At 34.0% G+C, this 17801-nt stretch overlaps 1 protein-coding gene across 7 annotated transcripts in view; it reads right to left on the bottom strand.

Annotated features, from left to right (window-relative positions):
• The window catches only part of LOC114329935 (proton channel OtopLc), a 329038-nt gene that overhangs the window by 16300 nt on the left and 294937 nt on the right, over positions 1 to 17801 (bottom strand). For all 7 annotated transcript variants that reach the window (XM_028279211.2, XM_028279210.2, XM_028279216.2 and 4 more), the window contains 2 exons: positions 11048 to 11332; positions 4050 to 4230 (listed from right to left, as the gene is read on the bottom strand). In XM_028279211.2, coding sequence (XP_028135012.2) covers positions 4050 to 4230; positions 11048 to 11332 — 466 coding nt within the window. The remainder of the gene's footprint in view (positions 1 to 4049; positions 4231 to 11047; positions 11333 to 17801) is intronic.

Here is a 17801-nt window from a genome sequence, read left to right as displayed (position 1 = left end):
ATTTGGTTGGAATGTCACATTGAAAATACGTCTTTAATAACTCGTCTTCAATAGACGTGTTATTTACCTTAAATAGCAATAAAATGTTTCGGGAAATTCACGTTGCAAATACGTGTTGATTAACGTATCTTTTAGGGAATGTATATATTAGTAGTCACGTGAAAGATACGTCCTAGGTTCACGTAAATAATTCGACCTTAATTAACTTATGAATCACGTAATTTTTATCATATGATATAAATAAAACAAGCATAATATAAAGTATTAACAATGTATTTATTTAGTAGAATTTAGAGACTTTAAAACATTTGCCTTGTATAATTATTATTATACAATATAATGAACCAAAAATGGTACCGACCTAAAGACACATTAAAAAATTTGCCAACACAAAACACAACACAGGTCACTTTTTATTTCTAGGAGGACACTTCGACACTTTCTTGTTTTTTTCTAATTGCATCATCGGCACTTCAACCCTCGAGCAGTGAGGTAAACGTTAATACGGAAGACATTATTATAAATAAACCCGCCTAAAATAAAACGAAGGAAATAAAGCTCTTCACGTTTCACTTTCACTTTTTGTTGTGAGAAGCTGATATTAGTGGTTATGATCATCGACTCTAAAAATCGATTATTTTTAAATTATAGTTAAACTATATTCTACTTACTTTAAATTAGTATTACGTATTTTCTTTTTGTTTTTAAATTTCTTCTACTATTAACTAATTGGTCTTACTTAAAATCTATTTCAAGACCAGAATAATATAAAAAAAATAATCCTATCGAAACGTATGTATTATTCGATAAATCGATTAATTTGGTTTTCGAACCAACTATGTTAATCATGTACCGTGGTCACGTGATAGTATTTAAGGAGGAGAAAGGCTTGGTAGTACGTAATCACCGCGCGCGATTTGAAAATTAGACTCAACTGTGATACTTTCATAATTTTACCTCCTGTGATACTTTTAAAGAAAAAAATAGCGTCAAATCAAGGTTGGATTTGAATAGTTATGCTAAATGATTTTAAAAGAGAAATCATAAACTTTTTGTTGAAATATTGGTATTATTTACCATAGGCGTAACCAGGATGATCCTAAGGGGGGTTACAACTACTGGAAGGTCTCTGAGGGGTATGGTGTTAAGCATATAAAGCTCAAAGTACATCCCAATGGGGAGGGGTTATAACCCCCAAAACCCCCTGGTTACGCCTATGTTATTTACATTACTTTTACGTAAAATACATCTAATTTTTCGACGTCCATAAAATACAGTGAGTAAAATTCAAGCGATACGTATTTAACCAACACCGTTGTAAAATTTTGTTTTCCAAAATATTTCTCAAAATTTAACCAAAGGAAGTTATTTCTGTTTCGTGATTATTACGTGAAATAAACGTATCTTTGCGATGTAAACCGACATTCACACCTATTTTAAAAAACATGTACTATATTCGTCATTATGATTTTATATTATTTCTAATGTCAAACATGTATAAAGAAAGCCCTAATATATAGGTGAATGATTTGGCACTGAAATACGTTTTTTTCCCGTCATAAATCACCGAGTTACGTTTTCGTTGAAATTTGCCGTAAATTTAACGTAATCATCACGTAACTGGGCTCAAACCTGTTTGTTGGGGCAGTACATTCTTTCGTGAACGATCAGGCAATACTAAAATAACATTTAAAATTCACTGTTCACTAGACCCCTGTTGAGCTGCTCCCCTCCCCCCACTTGCAAAAATTAAAAAACAAGTAGCGCTGATTTATGAGTTATTACCCGGTCATATGACCCGTATGCACGCCAATGGTGAATATAAAATTTTTAATTATATGTCATAATATGCGCAATAACTACCTTTTATGCGTAAACTACCTTTTAAAACCTACCAAATTTCATTTGCATGTCTCAATTGGTTTTAGAGCAATAAATAATTCGTCAGTTTGTAAGAAAAAATTCAACTTCCCGTATCTCAGAAACGAAGCATTTGCGGACATAATATGTTTATAAAGCAAACAGTCATTATTTTTTCTTGCAGAATTACCCCTTAAAGTACCTAACTTTTTTATTATCCGACATAAGCGACTGAATCAAATAAGAGAATGTTAAGAACTGAGACTATAGTGGGGTTTTCATTTCAGTATTTTATATATGCTAGAATATTCCACAGCGTGTGGTGAACTTTGAGAAAAATACACAGTTTGATTGGTACACCCGGTATACAATCAATTTACCTGTCTAGCAACAATATTATTACAGCGATATTGCTAAAGAATAAGGCTATAACATATTAGAAAACTCACTTAAATCGGACAACAGGTTTAGAAAATTCGACACATCAAAAATGACCCATTTTGTGGGTTGCCTGTTTTTTCTAACGTATTATTTCTCGTGGGACGCGTATAACGTTAAAGAAAACCGTGGGGCGTGTCTTCGTCGAATAAACGGTTTGAGGATAACTACTTTTTTTACTTTTTGCGCCCCACGCTTTTCTTTAACGAATGTGTTAGATTTTTTCAATTTTTTAACAAATGTGTGAGATATTTGTATATTTAATCTGTTTAACAGTTTTTTTCGAATAATCCTTCGAGTTTGAATTTTTTTATTTTTTGATTTTTAGTTGATTTTTTTATACTATTTTTAATTTTAGCCACTCAGAACTAAAGAAAAGCGTTTCTTAATTTTATTTTCATATTTTTTATTTTTTTCTTTTTAGTCTTACACTTTTCAAACATTAAAATATATCGTCATGTTTAAAAATTATGTTTATGATAGACACATTTTTTGCATTTATTTTTGATACATACATTGTAATTTTCCTGTAATTTCTTCATACATTTCTTAAATCAAAATCATTATTTAGGTACACCTATTACAGTTTTCGCAGTCTTTCCATCTCTTCTAATGCTTTGCTATTGCACGGTGTAGACCCTGTTATTTTTTTGTTAATTACGAATTCTAATGTTAATTGTAGCACGAAACGCCTCTACCGGTGATTTTTCTAACACTACGTTAAAAGCACGAATTTTTTGAATTCAAGTTTTGGTTGAAGTTTTGTTTCGTATCGTATTGAAATTTGACACGAATAAGCGCCGATGTTTATATAAACAAAGATATGAGCGTTCAAAATCGTCGCCGCTTAGGATGTTTAACATGATGTACAAACATGAAAAGTTGTCGGAGTCGGCAAAAAATGAGAAACTTTATTGTTTATTTATGAAGCATAACGTAAACAGTTAACGTAAAAAGTGAAATTATATATAGTTCATATAATAAGCTACAATCTGCAAAAGTTTCAAGTTTCCAATTTGTAGAAAACAAGAGAATTTAAGCATTTTTCATTAAAATCGTTTTTTTACTTAAACAATTAATAAACATAAAAAAGTTTTCATTAACTATTCGTGTATTGTTCCAGCGAATGCATATGTCTGCAAATTTTCATTCATTTGCATTGAAGAAAAGGCAGTCAAATTAACGTCTAAGATTTGACCCAAACGATTGAACTAAAGAAAAGCGTTTTAAAAAAATATTAAGCTGCCATTTTGACTAAACCATTTAAGTAGCCATTTAAATGTAGCCTCATCAGAAAACATAGTTTGTTTTAAAACGTGGTCCATTGTGGAATGCGGTTACATAAATCTTGCAAGATGTCACAAAACTGCATACATCAACCAGGATAAATTTCGTAGGATTCTTGATGCAACTGAATTTTGTACGGATGGTACTTTTCGTCTTTCAGAACGCGAAATACCAACCGTTGAGAGTTGAGATATGTCTGTGTCCGCTGTAATTTGGCATGTTTCTGATACGTTTTCTGGTACTTGGGAATGTTTAGCTTTTTGAATATTTTTAACATGGCCCAGTTTCGTCGACCAGTTTCGACGTAGGAATTCACGGATCTGTCAAAAGCTACCCCTCATACACATTTACTTTTTAGAACCTTCAAATATCTGTATAGGATTTGTACGTGAAATCAATGATTTTTCACAGATAGACTTGTCTATGGATATTTATTATTGCGTAATCTAAGAGAGTGTACTTACCTGTAAAACAACAAGAATTCCTGTAACCATTGCAAGTAAGTTAGCTTCCTGGGAAAAGGCATTAAGGTGACCAGCGATCACACTAAAAACTGCATACAAAAATAGTCCAAATGCTGATACTCTTAACAGAATGTCGTTTAAGTCGCTTTGTTCTTCTTTCTTAAATTTCAGAGACTTTACCCTAAAAAAATATAAAATAATATTTTTTAATCTGAATGTATATGTTACCGGTTGATATTTTTATAAATATTTTTTCTTCTTAATATTTAACCGAATATTTTTTGGAGTAAATATTAAACTGTATACCATTTAAGAAGTAAATTTAGAGCCGATATGGTTTTGTAATAGGAAGCCAATGAGTCAATGAGTCATGAATTAGATCGTTGAAATATCCCAAATAATAAAACAAGTGAAGAAAAAAATAGGGTACAAAATGGGAGATAGAGAGATAAAAATACTCTATTACGCTGATGACACCGTGTTAGTAGCAGAGTGCGAAGACGACCTACTGCACGAATACTACATTAACGCAAAAGAAATGAATATGAAAATATCAGCCCAAAAAACAAAAAGCTTAGTAATATCCAAAGAACCAATAAGATGCAAATTTGAGTTAGACAATCAAAAAATTATACAACAACTAATGACTTTCAAATACCTGGGAATTAATATCAGCCAACAACAATATCGAAGAAAGGTAAAATACCAAATAATTAAAGCCAGTAGAACGGCCGGATGCCTAAACTACCCAATTTGGAAAAACAAACACCTAAGAGGGGAAACAAAGGCTCGAATATATAAGTCAGTTATTAGACCAGTTATGACTTACACGGCCGAAACAAGACCAGATACAAGCAAAACACAAAGACATCTAGAGACCAATGAAATGAAGATTTAAGAAGGATTGCTGGAAAAGGAATAGGTACAGGACAGGGTAAGAAGTCAGGAAATCAGACGCATATGCGGGGTAGACAATATAAATAACTGGGTAAAGAACAGATTATTACTCAATCACAAACAATTCTTCGAAAAACATACACAGATTAATCTAGGCTGATCTTTAATTTGTTAATATTGGATGTCATATGAAAATACCTACGTAGTTAAATTTGTTGGTACGTAAAATATTAATAAAAACATACAATATTCTACCTAGTTGGCTATGACATTAAATTTGCCTAAACATTTGACATACTATTTTTATAGTTCCAGTAGTTTTCTTACCATTACTAGTACGAATTTTTAGGATGAGTAACTGATTAATATGGTTTTTGTACTAAGAGAGTATAACAAAAATGTGCTACTAGCAATAAGAATTTATCATCAGCAATTCTCTGAGACGACAACCAAGAAGTGAATCTTTTGAAAGTATACTAAAACGGTTTCACCAGACTAGATACTTAGATTATGAGAACGGTTGTACTAACGTGCAGATCCTCAGTGACACTAAGGATTACATTATTTAGTCCATTTTATTCATTTACAATAGTTTTTGTTTGATGAGTTTTTTCTCGTAATCTAAGTGCCAAGTACGACCGTGCTCGTAATGTAAGTGTCTAGTCCGTTGAAACCGTTCAAGTAAACTTTCAAAAATTTCTCTTCTTGGTTGTCGTCTATCAGGAAATTGCTGAAGATAAATTCTTATTGCTAATAGCACATTTTTGTTATACAGTTATAGCACAAAAACATATTAATCAGTTCCTTATTAGAAAAAATTCATATTAGTAATGGTAAAAAGCAACTGGAACTATAATAATAGTATAATAACAAATTTTAAGCAAATTTAGCGTCATAGCCAACTAGGTCATGTTTTTATTAATATTTTACGCACCAACAAGCTTAACTAGGTAAGTAGGTATTTGATAAATATGTCATCCAATATTATTAAATTAAGGATTATTCTAGATTAAACTGTATTTTTTTTTTCGAAAAATAATTTTTTATTTAATATTTTCAAAGCTACGTAATAAAATTTCACGTAATTTTTATTGCAATTAATGTTTGGCTTAAAGAATCACGAACAACTCACAAATTATAGCGAACTTTCACTAATTCCGAAGTTTCGAACAACCCTGTATACTAACCTTATACATTTCGCTATATTTACTAATAATGTTCAAGAATAGTAGACTATATTAAAAATCGCTTGAACTTAAATAGAAATTTTGATGTCAAATCACTACAATTCTAAGGGTGCTAATGTTGCTACAAAATTAACAAAGAAATGTAATTAATTATCTTTTAAATTGCCTTGTATAATATTATAAAACATATATTTTATGAAAGAAGGCATCGAGGAGCAGGGCCGCCGCTGAGATGTTGGCCGCCCGTGTGCAACTTAATATTTGCCGCCCCCCTTCCAACACTTTAGAAATATGTACATACTAGTACCTATTTAAAAAAATGTGCAGAAGATACATAACAATAATAAGTTGTAAATAGATAAATACTTGAACAATTTGAGTAATATCCATGATCCAACGCCCATTATATGTATATTGTATATCCTAATTTAAACTTCCATTTAATTAAAATAAACCGTGAATAATATAAACATAAACACATAAAGAAACTAAAAACAAACTTTTCTGGCTTCCGTTTCGGGAAAATTTTTGACAATGTCTTTGTTTTTAATATCCAATGTCGCACACACTTCATGTTCGATAGATAACATTGCTAATGCAGAAAGTCTATCTTGCTTCATTGAAAATCGCAAATAATTTTTAATAATTTTAAGTTTTGAAACGACCGCTCACCCTTAGCTACAGTAAAGGGTAGAGTTAGGAATATACGTACGATTATAGTTAAGTTTGGAAATGTTGATATAATATTATTTCGTAAATGTATTCAAGAATATTACCAGGATGTTTTTCTGCGGTAACATATGGTTGAATAGCTTTAATTTCTTCATATAAATCGGTTGCACTAATGTTAGTCTACGAGCTGTTTATGCCTGTAAGGGCTTTATACACTTTCTCACAATTGAATATGTTTATCCATTGAATTTCCAAATTCATATCCCTTTTGTTATCATTTTGAAATTCTTCTAAAGCATCATATATTTTACTTATCTGGGTTTTTAATGGTGCGATTACATCGATCAGACTCTCCCATCGCATGTCCAACAATGCTTTTATTGTCCACTTTGGAAGGTGCTTTAATAAAATTTTCCTTCAAATATTCGAAGAAGAAAAAAATATATATAGTTCCTGTACCTACAGTATTAAAAAATTCCACCCACTCAAAACTTAATTTTACTCCATCATTCACCACTAGATTTAAACTATGTGAAGAAAAGGGAATAACAAATGATCGAGGATATTTCTCTCGAGGATTTTCTGCAATTAAATGTGTCTACCACGCATATTGGCTCCATTATCGTAACCCTGTCCACGCATATTATCCATAATATTTATATTTAATTCTTCAAGTTTATTCTCTATAAATTCAAAGAGACCTTGTCCAGTTACGTCAGTTTCAGGAGAAAAAATAACCGAACTGGCATTGAAGTTGAAACACATCTTACTACAATAATTTATTGTTATTTAATTGTTCTACGTGCGTTATATCTGGGCTACAATCTAATATAATAGAAAAATATTTAGATTCGCGAAAAAAAGCACTATAAATGTTAAATGAAGCGCATTTTAGTATTATTAGGTAATAATAATAATAATAATTATTGTTTGGAATATTAGACTTTAGAATTAGAATTATCTGAAACATTACTATTTAATTATTTGAACTTATTTGCGTTTTAAAAAAAGTAGTATCATCAGTGGCCTGATTGTGGCCGCCCCTATTGTTGGCCGCCTGTGTGCGATGCACACTTTGCACACTGGTCGCGGCGGCCCTGTCGATGAGAATCAAAAAATCTAAAAATATACAGGGTGTTCCATTTAAAAAAAATCATAAATTGGTGTCACCCTGTCAATACGGGCGGCCCTGTATATTTAAAAATATTTTTAGATTATGGGCCTATCTGTACCCCAACTTTTACCTAAATAACTTTTTTTCATATCTCTTATGCCAATCGAGTAATTGGACTTTATCACACTAATGCCCCAACTTGTATCTACAGAGTCGGTATTTTCTTATCGATGGTATGCGCCTTTAATAAGAGCAACAAAGAGACATGTATTTATTATACATTTAAAACGGGTTAGAAGATGTGGGACGGTCGAACGTGGCGGAACTAGGAAGGGTCACCAAAAAATTTCGGGTCGTAGGTAATGGCTTTGTCAGACAGTGTTGCCAAAGTTGGAAATTATCAAAAGAAAATATTAAAATAGAAAAAATAATATATTTAACTTTTTGTAAACAGATATAATAAATAAATTATTTAAAAGAAAAAAACTTAAGTAAAAAAATATTGTTTTCGCCAATTTTAAAAAATGTGAAAACGTTGAATTATATTTCAACGTTTATTTTTTTATTAGTTTTTTCTTTTAAATAATTTGGTTAGTACCTACACTATTTGTTAACAAAAATTAATATAATATGTTTTCTACTTTAATTATGCAAGTTTTTCTGTCCTAGACACTTTGTAAACACAACTTTTTCGTCATAAGATCAGACAGAAGGACAAATGAGGTGTAAGAGTGAAAGCTCTTAACCCAAGGATGTTATTAAAGTGAGAAACTTGATCGCATTTCCGGTTTGAGCGTTAAAATTGGAAGTACTATTTTAAAGTCGCCGAAATAGTACAAGCGACATATTATTCGACGCACCATAGCAAGATGCTTCCGGTATTATTCAAGTCGGTCCGTCCGACAAAAAAATAGAATGACAAATGATGTGTCGAATGAGAGCTTATAACCCAAAGATGGCATTAGAAGTAAGAAATTTGACCTCGGACTTCCGTTTATAGAGTTACAACCGGGAGTACGGTTTTAATGACGCCGAATTAATACAAGCAATATATTATTTAACACGCTTTAGCAAGACGAAAACAAATGTATTGTACTATTTCGGTGATTTTAAAACAGTACTTCCGGTTGCAATTGATACCATCTTTGGGTTATAAGATCTAATTTGATACCTTGTCTTCGTATTGCTAAAGCGCATCGAATAATATGTCGCTTGTACTATTTCGGCGGCTTTAAAACACTACTTCCAGTTTCAACTCTGCAACCGGAAGTGTGAAGTCCAATTTCTCAGCTTTAATACCATCCTTAATTCGACACCTCATACTTACTACGTGGCGTTACAACCCTTCGTGGGTTTTAGCCCACTCGACAGCATGCCGTCACTCTTCTCTGTCTTAGACAATCTCTGTCCAGTTCTCCACGCCCGTAGCTTTCAGGTCTCCTGCTATATTATCTCGCTACCGGAGTTGAGTGTTTTAATAACGTAGGAGTTAAATTTGATAGACAGACGGACGGACAGACTTGCACAAAGCCGGAAAATATAATGGTTTTCGTCTTGCTAAAGCGCGTCCAATAATAAGTCGTTTATAATATTTATTGGGCGACTTTAAAATAGTACTTCAAGTTTCAACTCTAAAACTGGAAGTGCAAGGTCAAATTTCTCACCTTAATAAGATCGTTGGGTAATGAGCTTTCATTCGACATACAGATCATTTGTCCTGTCTTATCTAATGACGGAAAAGTTGTGTTTACAAAGTCTCTGCGAGAGACAGACATGCGTAATTATCCATCAAAGTAGAAAAAAAATAATACAGTGATGAGCGCGCTAATAACCGGCAAAATAACGCAAAAGATGGAAAACTTAATACGTTGTGAAATAAAAAGAGATGAAACTAGTAGATGTGTAAATTATCGATAGGAACCTATACGCTGTGAGCTCGTACATACAGGGGATATTTATAAATTCGTGAGCGCCAGTAGTGACAAGTCTGTAAACGTTTACCGGAAATTTGACATAAATGTCAAAGTGATTAATTTTAAATTAAAATTAAAAACATTAATTATAAAAAATATTTGTTGATCAAAGCTGTGGTTTATATTTTTACCTTAAATATACTTACGTTTTAAATACTGAATTTGCGTTTTTTAATGTTCTGTAATATGTAATTATAAATTAATCTTGGCGTCATCTACATGATAATTGTGAAAGTATCCGAAGTAAGAAATTAATATTTCATCAATAGAACGTCAAAATGATTAGCAAAATCTTAAAAAAATCTATTACAATTTAATTACTTTTTAGCGTTGTAAATATTAAGCGATAACAATTAAATAATAAATTTAAAAATTACCAGTAAAAGTTGAATTAATAACCGCTAGGAGCGACACCAGCGAAGCTCAGAGCCTATAAGTTTACATTACATCAGGTACATAGTTTCCCTCCTTTAGACGTCTGTGACAGAAAACATTTAGAATTTTATAAAATTCTCCTGTCACGGTTAGATTTGTTATACTCCTCAGATATGTCTAAAGGTGCGAAACTATGTAATGTTATGTAAATTTATAGGTTCCTATCGATAATTTTACATCTCTATTAGTTTCATCTCTTTTTATTCACAACGTATTATGCTTTCCATCTTTTGCGTTATTTTGCCGGTTCTTAATAGCGCACTCATTACTGTACCTATATTATTTTTTGTGAACAAATAAGTACATCTACTAAACAAATTATTTAAAAGAAAAATATAAGTAAAAAAATAAACGTTGAATTATAATTCAACGTTTTCACATTTTTTTAAAATGGGTGAAAACAATATTTTGTTATTTTTAAATAATTTGTTTATTATATCTGTTTACAAAAAGTTAACTATATTATTTTTTCTACTTTAATATTTTCTTTTGATAATTTCCAAATTCGGCAACGCTGTCTGACAAAGCCATACCTACAACGCGAAATTTTTTGGTGACCCTTCCTACTTCGGCCGCCCAATATCTTCTAACCCGTTTTAAATGTATAATAAATGCATGTCTCTTTGCTGCTCTTATTAAAGGCGCATACCATCGATAAGAAAATACCGACTCTGTATGCATCTTACAAGGCAAAACTTAATTATTGTAACCAATACTTACCTAATAAATCCAATCAATATGGCTATAATGCTCAACACCAATAAAGCACAATGCGATACTTCAGCCAAGTAGACTGCCAAAACTCTAAACGTATTGTTCGAAACCAGTACAAAGAAGAGAATCAGGCAAATTAAAGATCCCACTAGCATGAGCAATCCAAAGAAAAGACCTTTCGAGGCTCCAACGCAGTCGACCCGTCCATGTTGTTGAGCTTGCGCCAATGCAACGGCTCTACGAGACAGCATTATTTCCAGTCGATGTTCCAAATTTTCTTGGTTTACGTACCTGTAAAATAATTTTAATAAGTCAGTATTTATTTTACGTAAGGAGAACATATTATGTGTTAATTAAAAAAATAATACTGAATACGTTGTTTTATATTCTATGTCTCTGGGAGACGAGGTTGTCGAGGCGTTAAATTTAATGAAGAATGGTAAGAGAGTAGGATCTGTAGTTAGAGCTTCACGATATTCGATAAAAATATCGACATTGTATTGATATTGTATCGAAAATAAATACGATACCGATACAATACATACGATACGATACTAATTACCTGAAATCAATACAATACTCTTGTATTGTCGATACTGTTGCCTCGATATTATTAAAAATACTCGATATTCAATATCGAGAAAAAAAGCATTGATTAGAATTGATTACAATCGAAAATAGTTAAAAAAAGAGTAATTCTAAAACAAATTGAAATTACGGGGTGAATTGAAGTGAGCACCGACTTAGCCGGTGGTATCCAATAGACGCCGTAGGCTGTGTACAGCGTGTATTGGAGACCACAGCCTAAGACTTTTAATAAGTGAACGAACACTACGAAAAAAACTGAACACTGATAATTTTTTCATGAATAAAATTCTTAATTTTTTAAAATTTTTCTAAATCTGCAAAATATTCAATTGCCAACATATTAGATATCTGTTACATTAACTTATTTGTAAGACTTTCTTCTTTCTATTTTTTTTACGTTCGCAGTAATTCCCTTAAAGCGGTATTTATTTAAAGTCAATTTTTATCTCCCTTAAATTAAATTCGTCTCAAATAAAACCTTGCACACTTGCACAAAATGTGGCACACTTTAACTAAAAATCCAGGTGTCGAAATTTTGCAAGAAAAATTTTGGTACATTTTTATCGAAGTTGGTTACTACCCTATTCTTTAGTTCTTTAAAGTTTTACCCTTATAAAGTAAATATTTAACCCTACAGAATAAACGGCTAATTTCACTGAAGCGACAACAAACGACATTTTGGATAATACATGCATTCTATGTAGTGTTGTCTGTGTCGAGGTGTACCTATTTGGGCCACGCACTTAACACTGCCACATACGGAGTTTATCCCCACGTATCACCTGCGGTTTGTCACATTAGCTTGTAGCATACACATTAGCTTGTCTTGGTTTAATTCCCTTTGGAGGGACTCGTGTCTTTGTAAACAGCTATGGAGTCTGCTTAGTTGGTAATACAGGGTGTTTCATTGGGAAAGTAACATACGTTAACTGTAGAAAGAGGACACTTAGGCGGTCTTAAAAATACTCTACTTAATGGGTCTTACTCCATTAATAACAAATGTTTTATGTATTTTGCCATTTTCTTAATTGTTTCATAACTTTTTAACCACATTATATATTTATTTTATATTTGGCAAGCAAATATCATTTAAGGTGCACAATAAACTAATTTATTTACAATTGTAAAAAATCCAGGTCCGGATTAAAAAATATTGGAAAAATGTTCTGACCTAAAAACAACACCCTGTACATTAAATTTTTTTAAAATAGATTTTTCAGTTGAAAAGAGGATGAAAAACTAAATTTAGTGGTATACTTTGAATTTTCGGCAAAATCATTTTTCTGGTCAAATTTTGAATTTGAATTCTGAAATTATGTGAATTGCGAGAGCTCTAAGTAGAAAAAAATTGAAATACAGCTTACAACTTGTCAACCGCACTGCATATTGATTTTATATTTAACACGCAAATATTCTTTTAGGTGTCCAATCAATTAATTTATTTACAATTATAAAAAATCCAGGTCCGGATTAAAAAATATTGCATAAATGTTCCGACCCAAAAAAATACCCTGTATATTAATTTTTTTTAAATGGATTTTGCATTTGAAAAGAATATGAAAAACTAAATTTAGGGGTATACTTTGAATTTCGGCAAAATTATTTTTCTGGTAAAATTTTGAATTTGAATTATGAAATTATGTGCATTGCGAAGCTCAAAGTAAAATAAATTAAAATATGACTTAATTTTAATTAATACCATTATTTAATCTAAATTGGTAAAATATTAACATTTGCACATATAACAATAATTTTTTATGGTGGTAATTTTTATGGCGGACTAGCAAAAAAGTTATCCAATTGTTTATAAGCAAAAAATTACGATGTTTTGCAATAAAATATTGCAAAATTGGAAGTATTACGTAACGCGATTTTTGAAGATTTTTGATCCCCCTCCCCTTATGTAACGCACCTTAATGGGCCGTTTAAGTATTACGTAACGCAATTTTTGAAGATTTTTGACCCCCCTCCTCCCAACCTGCGTTACGTAATACTTGAACGGCCCCTAAACGATTTTTTCTAATTTATTTTTTAAATTCTTTTGTTACTATCTCTTCTGCTTATGCTATCCGTAGATTCATTGTAAGTTAGCCAAAGATATATCTATGTTTTTCACAAATATGATCCAGGGATATAATATTGTAGCGTGATTAGTGTAATTACTTCTAATTACAATAAAACTAGCGGTTCGTAATTTATATACGACTTTATTTATATAAGTTACAGACGAATTTATCTTATACACTAAACTCTAATAACAGCGCGCTCCGCTTAAATAGCCAACAGGTCCTGTTCTCGAAATGTCTACATATCCCTCGGCCTAATGAATATTCTGGAGATCTTCACTCACAGCGCCGTCGCTTCTGTGACGTCACGGCTACTGTTATTCCGACGGTTGGAATTCTCCCAAGCCGGGGACTGTTTATTGCGCCGATTCGAAAATCTTTCGTTACACTGCTCCCCTCTTAAGATCTGAGCGTCCCGATCAGCAACTCTAGATGAAGGCTCAGGATGGCGGAATCTACACGACTCTCCAGCTTTGCATACACCCTTCAAGAAGAAATAACAGTCTACTGTCTTTGAAGGATCCGACATCTTCGGGTTCATGCAACACACAGTAATTCGTACGCCAGTTTCTCTGAAGACCACCTCAAGCATGCTTCTCACAATCTTCCAATCCAGATTTTCTACTGCATGGCCTATTTTTGGTAAAGCCAAATCTTTGATGTCATAATTACACACGATTTTCTTCAAATTAGTTAGAGCACGCCATATGTTCTCGTAGCTTGGCGTGTCCGTATAAGACTTCCTGGTCACCATATACAGCAAAGATCGAGGACCATCTTCCAATCGCAGTACTCTTCCAATTTTAGGTTGTTGATTTCTTAACTCGTCCAGGCGGCCGAACTTTCTATTGAATACGGACGAGATTCCTTTGGTCATCTCGAGGTCTTGGGCAACACAGTGGGCTAGAGAGACGTTTTCTGGAACACCAAACAGATCTTGCTGAACTTCTGTGGTCACGCCGAATCTAGCACTCTTTCTCGCTGCGTAATTTGACATAAATTGATTAAAACTTGGCTGTGCGGCGTCTTTCATCTCCTGTTGGAGGACTCGGGCTTCTTCTGTTTCATTTGAGCCAGCATATGGTGCAAGACGATTTATGTGAATAACTTTTGGTTTACCGTTTGGCAACTTCTTAATTCTGTATATTACGTCATTTATTTTCTTCTTAACTTCATACGGACCTTCCCATTGTCTTTGCAGTTTAGGACACAAGCCGCGACGACGTTGTGGATTATAAAGCCAGACAAGATCACCTACTTTGAAGCTTTCATTCTTGCATCGAGAATCATATTGATCTTTCATTCTCTCACTGGCTATCTGGATGTGTTGTCGGGCAAGTTCATGAATGTTGTTCATTCGTAACTTCAGGCGGTCGACGTATTCTTCGCCTGCAACATGTTCCTCAGAAGGTCTGCGGCCAAACTCTAGGTCGCAGGGCAAACGAACTTCACGACCCAACATCAGGCAGGTTGGTGTTTGACCTGTAGTTTCATTTACGGCCGAGCGGTAGGCCATCAGGAATAAATGAATGTGTTGGTCCCAATCTCGCTGATGTTCAGATACAACTTTGGACAAGTGTTTACCCATCGTTCGGTTCATCCTCTCAACCATCCCATCTGATTGAGGATGCAGGGGTGTTGTTCTGGTCTTATTGGCACCAATCAATTTACAAACGTTTTGGAAAAGAGCTGACTCAAAGTTTCGCCCTTGGTCGGAGTGGATCTCCAAGGGAACACCAAATCGGCTGAAGAATTCTTTAACAAGTACCTCTGCAACGGTAGCAGCTTCTTGATTTGGTAATGCATAGGCCTCGGTCCATTTCGTAAAATAATCCATGGCTACCAGGATGTATTTATTTCCAGCATCAGTTTCTGGAAATGGACCTGCAATGTCGATTGCTACTCTTTCCATAGGACTGCCAACATTGTACTGTCTCATGGGTGCTCTCTTTTTACCAACTGGATCATTACCGGATGCACACAGTTCACATTTCTGGCACCATCTTCTTACATCATCTTTACAGTTCACCCAATAGAACCGTTCTCGAACCTTTTGCAGAGTCTTCGTAATACCAAAGTGTCCACCTGATGTACCGTCATGCAACTGACGCAATACTTCTGACACTTTACTTTTAGGTACAATCAACTGAAGCTTAGATTCTGTACCATCATCGTTCTCAAAGGTTCTGTACAGAAGATCATCTTTTAGTATCAGGCAATTCCATTGGCTCCAGTAGGCCTTGACTTCCGGACTACATGCACTAATGTTTTGCCAACTAGGTCTCTCACCTCGACGCATCCAATCCAATACTCTTTTTATACACGGATCGTCTTCTTGGGCTTCTTGTAACTGTTGTGGCTGCCATTGCTCATTAACGACGGTAGTTCGTCTCACAGGGCAAAGCTGTTCATCTACTTTAAGCCGGTGATTACAACTTTCACTGCATGGCCGTATCGAGGAAGCATCTGTATTTGAACCAACTCTTCCAGCCCTCTTCATGCGTCTCTTCGGCATCGTGTCACGAATCACCCTCCGTACCATTTCCACCAAACGTTCATCTTTTCTCTTATCGCCTTTTTCCACGGTTATTACTCGATTGTTTCGTGAAGCTTGGCTAGCTGCTTCGTGTTCCAAGGCAATAGCAAGTGCTTCATCTAAAACTTTCGGTCTTGCTAGTCGTAAAGCTTTCTGTAGTTCACTATCTTTCAGCCCATTGACAAAGGTATCTACCGCAATTTCTTCTAAAACGCTGTCTGGCACCTCCGGATAAGCCAACCGCACCACACGAGCCACATCTGCTTCAAATTCTTGCAGATTCTCACTTGCTCGTTGACTTCTATTTCTCAGTTGTGCTTTGTATACTTGTTGTAGATGGGCATCTCCATAGCGTTTTTCTAGACGAGTGAACAAGGTCTGGTAACATTTTTCTTGACCCTTAGGAATTGATCTTAATATATCTGCAGCATCACCTCGCAAAGCAGCAGTCAAGGAAACAGCCTGTTCTTGTTCGGTCCAATGGTTGGCGGTCGCAATAGCTTCAAACTGTCTAAGATATATGGACCAAGAGAACTTTCCATCAAATGGTGGTAATTTGAATCTCATATTATGCGACGTTTCGTCTCTCGGTAGTTCATCTTTCACTAAAGGATCTAACGTTGCTGCATTAACTGATGGTTGTACTTTTGTATCGGTTATCCTGCTCTCTAGCTGTTTGATCTTTTCTTCTACGGTCTCTACACTTTTCTGCATCTTATCGAATGTTCTAGAAACTTCTTCAAATTTCTCATTGTTCTGTTTACAAACTTCTTCTAGTTTTTCGTTGTTTTGCCTACAGACCTCTTTAATTATTTGAGAAGTCTCATCGAATCTTTTAGCAACATTTTCGAATTTCTCGTCGCTTTTTCTACTAACTTCTTCAAGTTTCTCGTCGCTTCTTCTACTAACTTCTTCAAGTTTCTCGTCGCTTCTTCTAGAAGTTTCATCGATCTTTTGAGAAACACTTTCAAATTTCTCGTTGTTCTGTCTACTAACTTCTTCAAGTTTCTCGTCGCTTCTTCTAGAAGTTTCATCGATCGTTTCAGAAACAGTTTTTAATTTCGATAAGATTACTTGTTCTGCTGACTGGAAGTGGAACGTCTTTGGGTCTTCTCCGTTCTTCGTGAGGACATCCTCGAGTCGTGCTTGTAGGACTATCTTGAGCCCACTGCTGTCCAGATCCCGTTCCTCGAGCTGTTCACGGAGCTGTTTTACTGTAAGTTCTTGTAGCAACATCTTTGGTCGGCACACACGTACTTTCCAAAATGTCTTTTAACAGTCTTTCCGAATACCGAACAATCAACGCACTTTAACTATTCCCGACGAATAAAGTCCAAAAGTATTTTAAAGTCTTTCCGAATACCGAACAATTAACGCACTCCGGTTGTTCCCGACGAATAAAGTTCAAAAGTCTTTTAAAGTCTCTCTGTAATTCACTTATTTATATCGCACTAAGTTAACCGAACACCGACACCAACTGTAGCGTGATTAGTGTAATTACTTCTAATTACAATAAAACTAGCGGTTCGTAATTTATATACGACTTTATTTATATAAGTTACAGACGAAT

This window comes from Diabrotica virgifera, chromosome 4 (assembly GCF_917563875.1).
Source record: "Diabrotica virgifera virgifera chromosome 4, PGI_DIABVI_V3a".
NCBI classification, from domain to species: domain Eukaryota; kingdom Metazoa; phylum Arthropoda; class Insecta; order Coleoptera; family Chrysomelidae; genus Diabrotica; species Diabrotica virgifera.
Note: the sequence above shows the minus strand (reverse complement) of the source record. Positions and strands in the feature narration are given on the sequence as shown.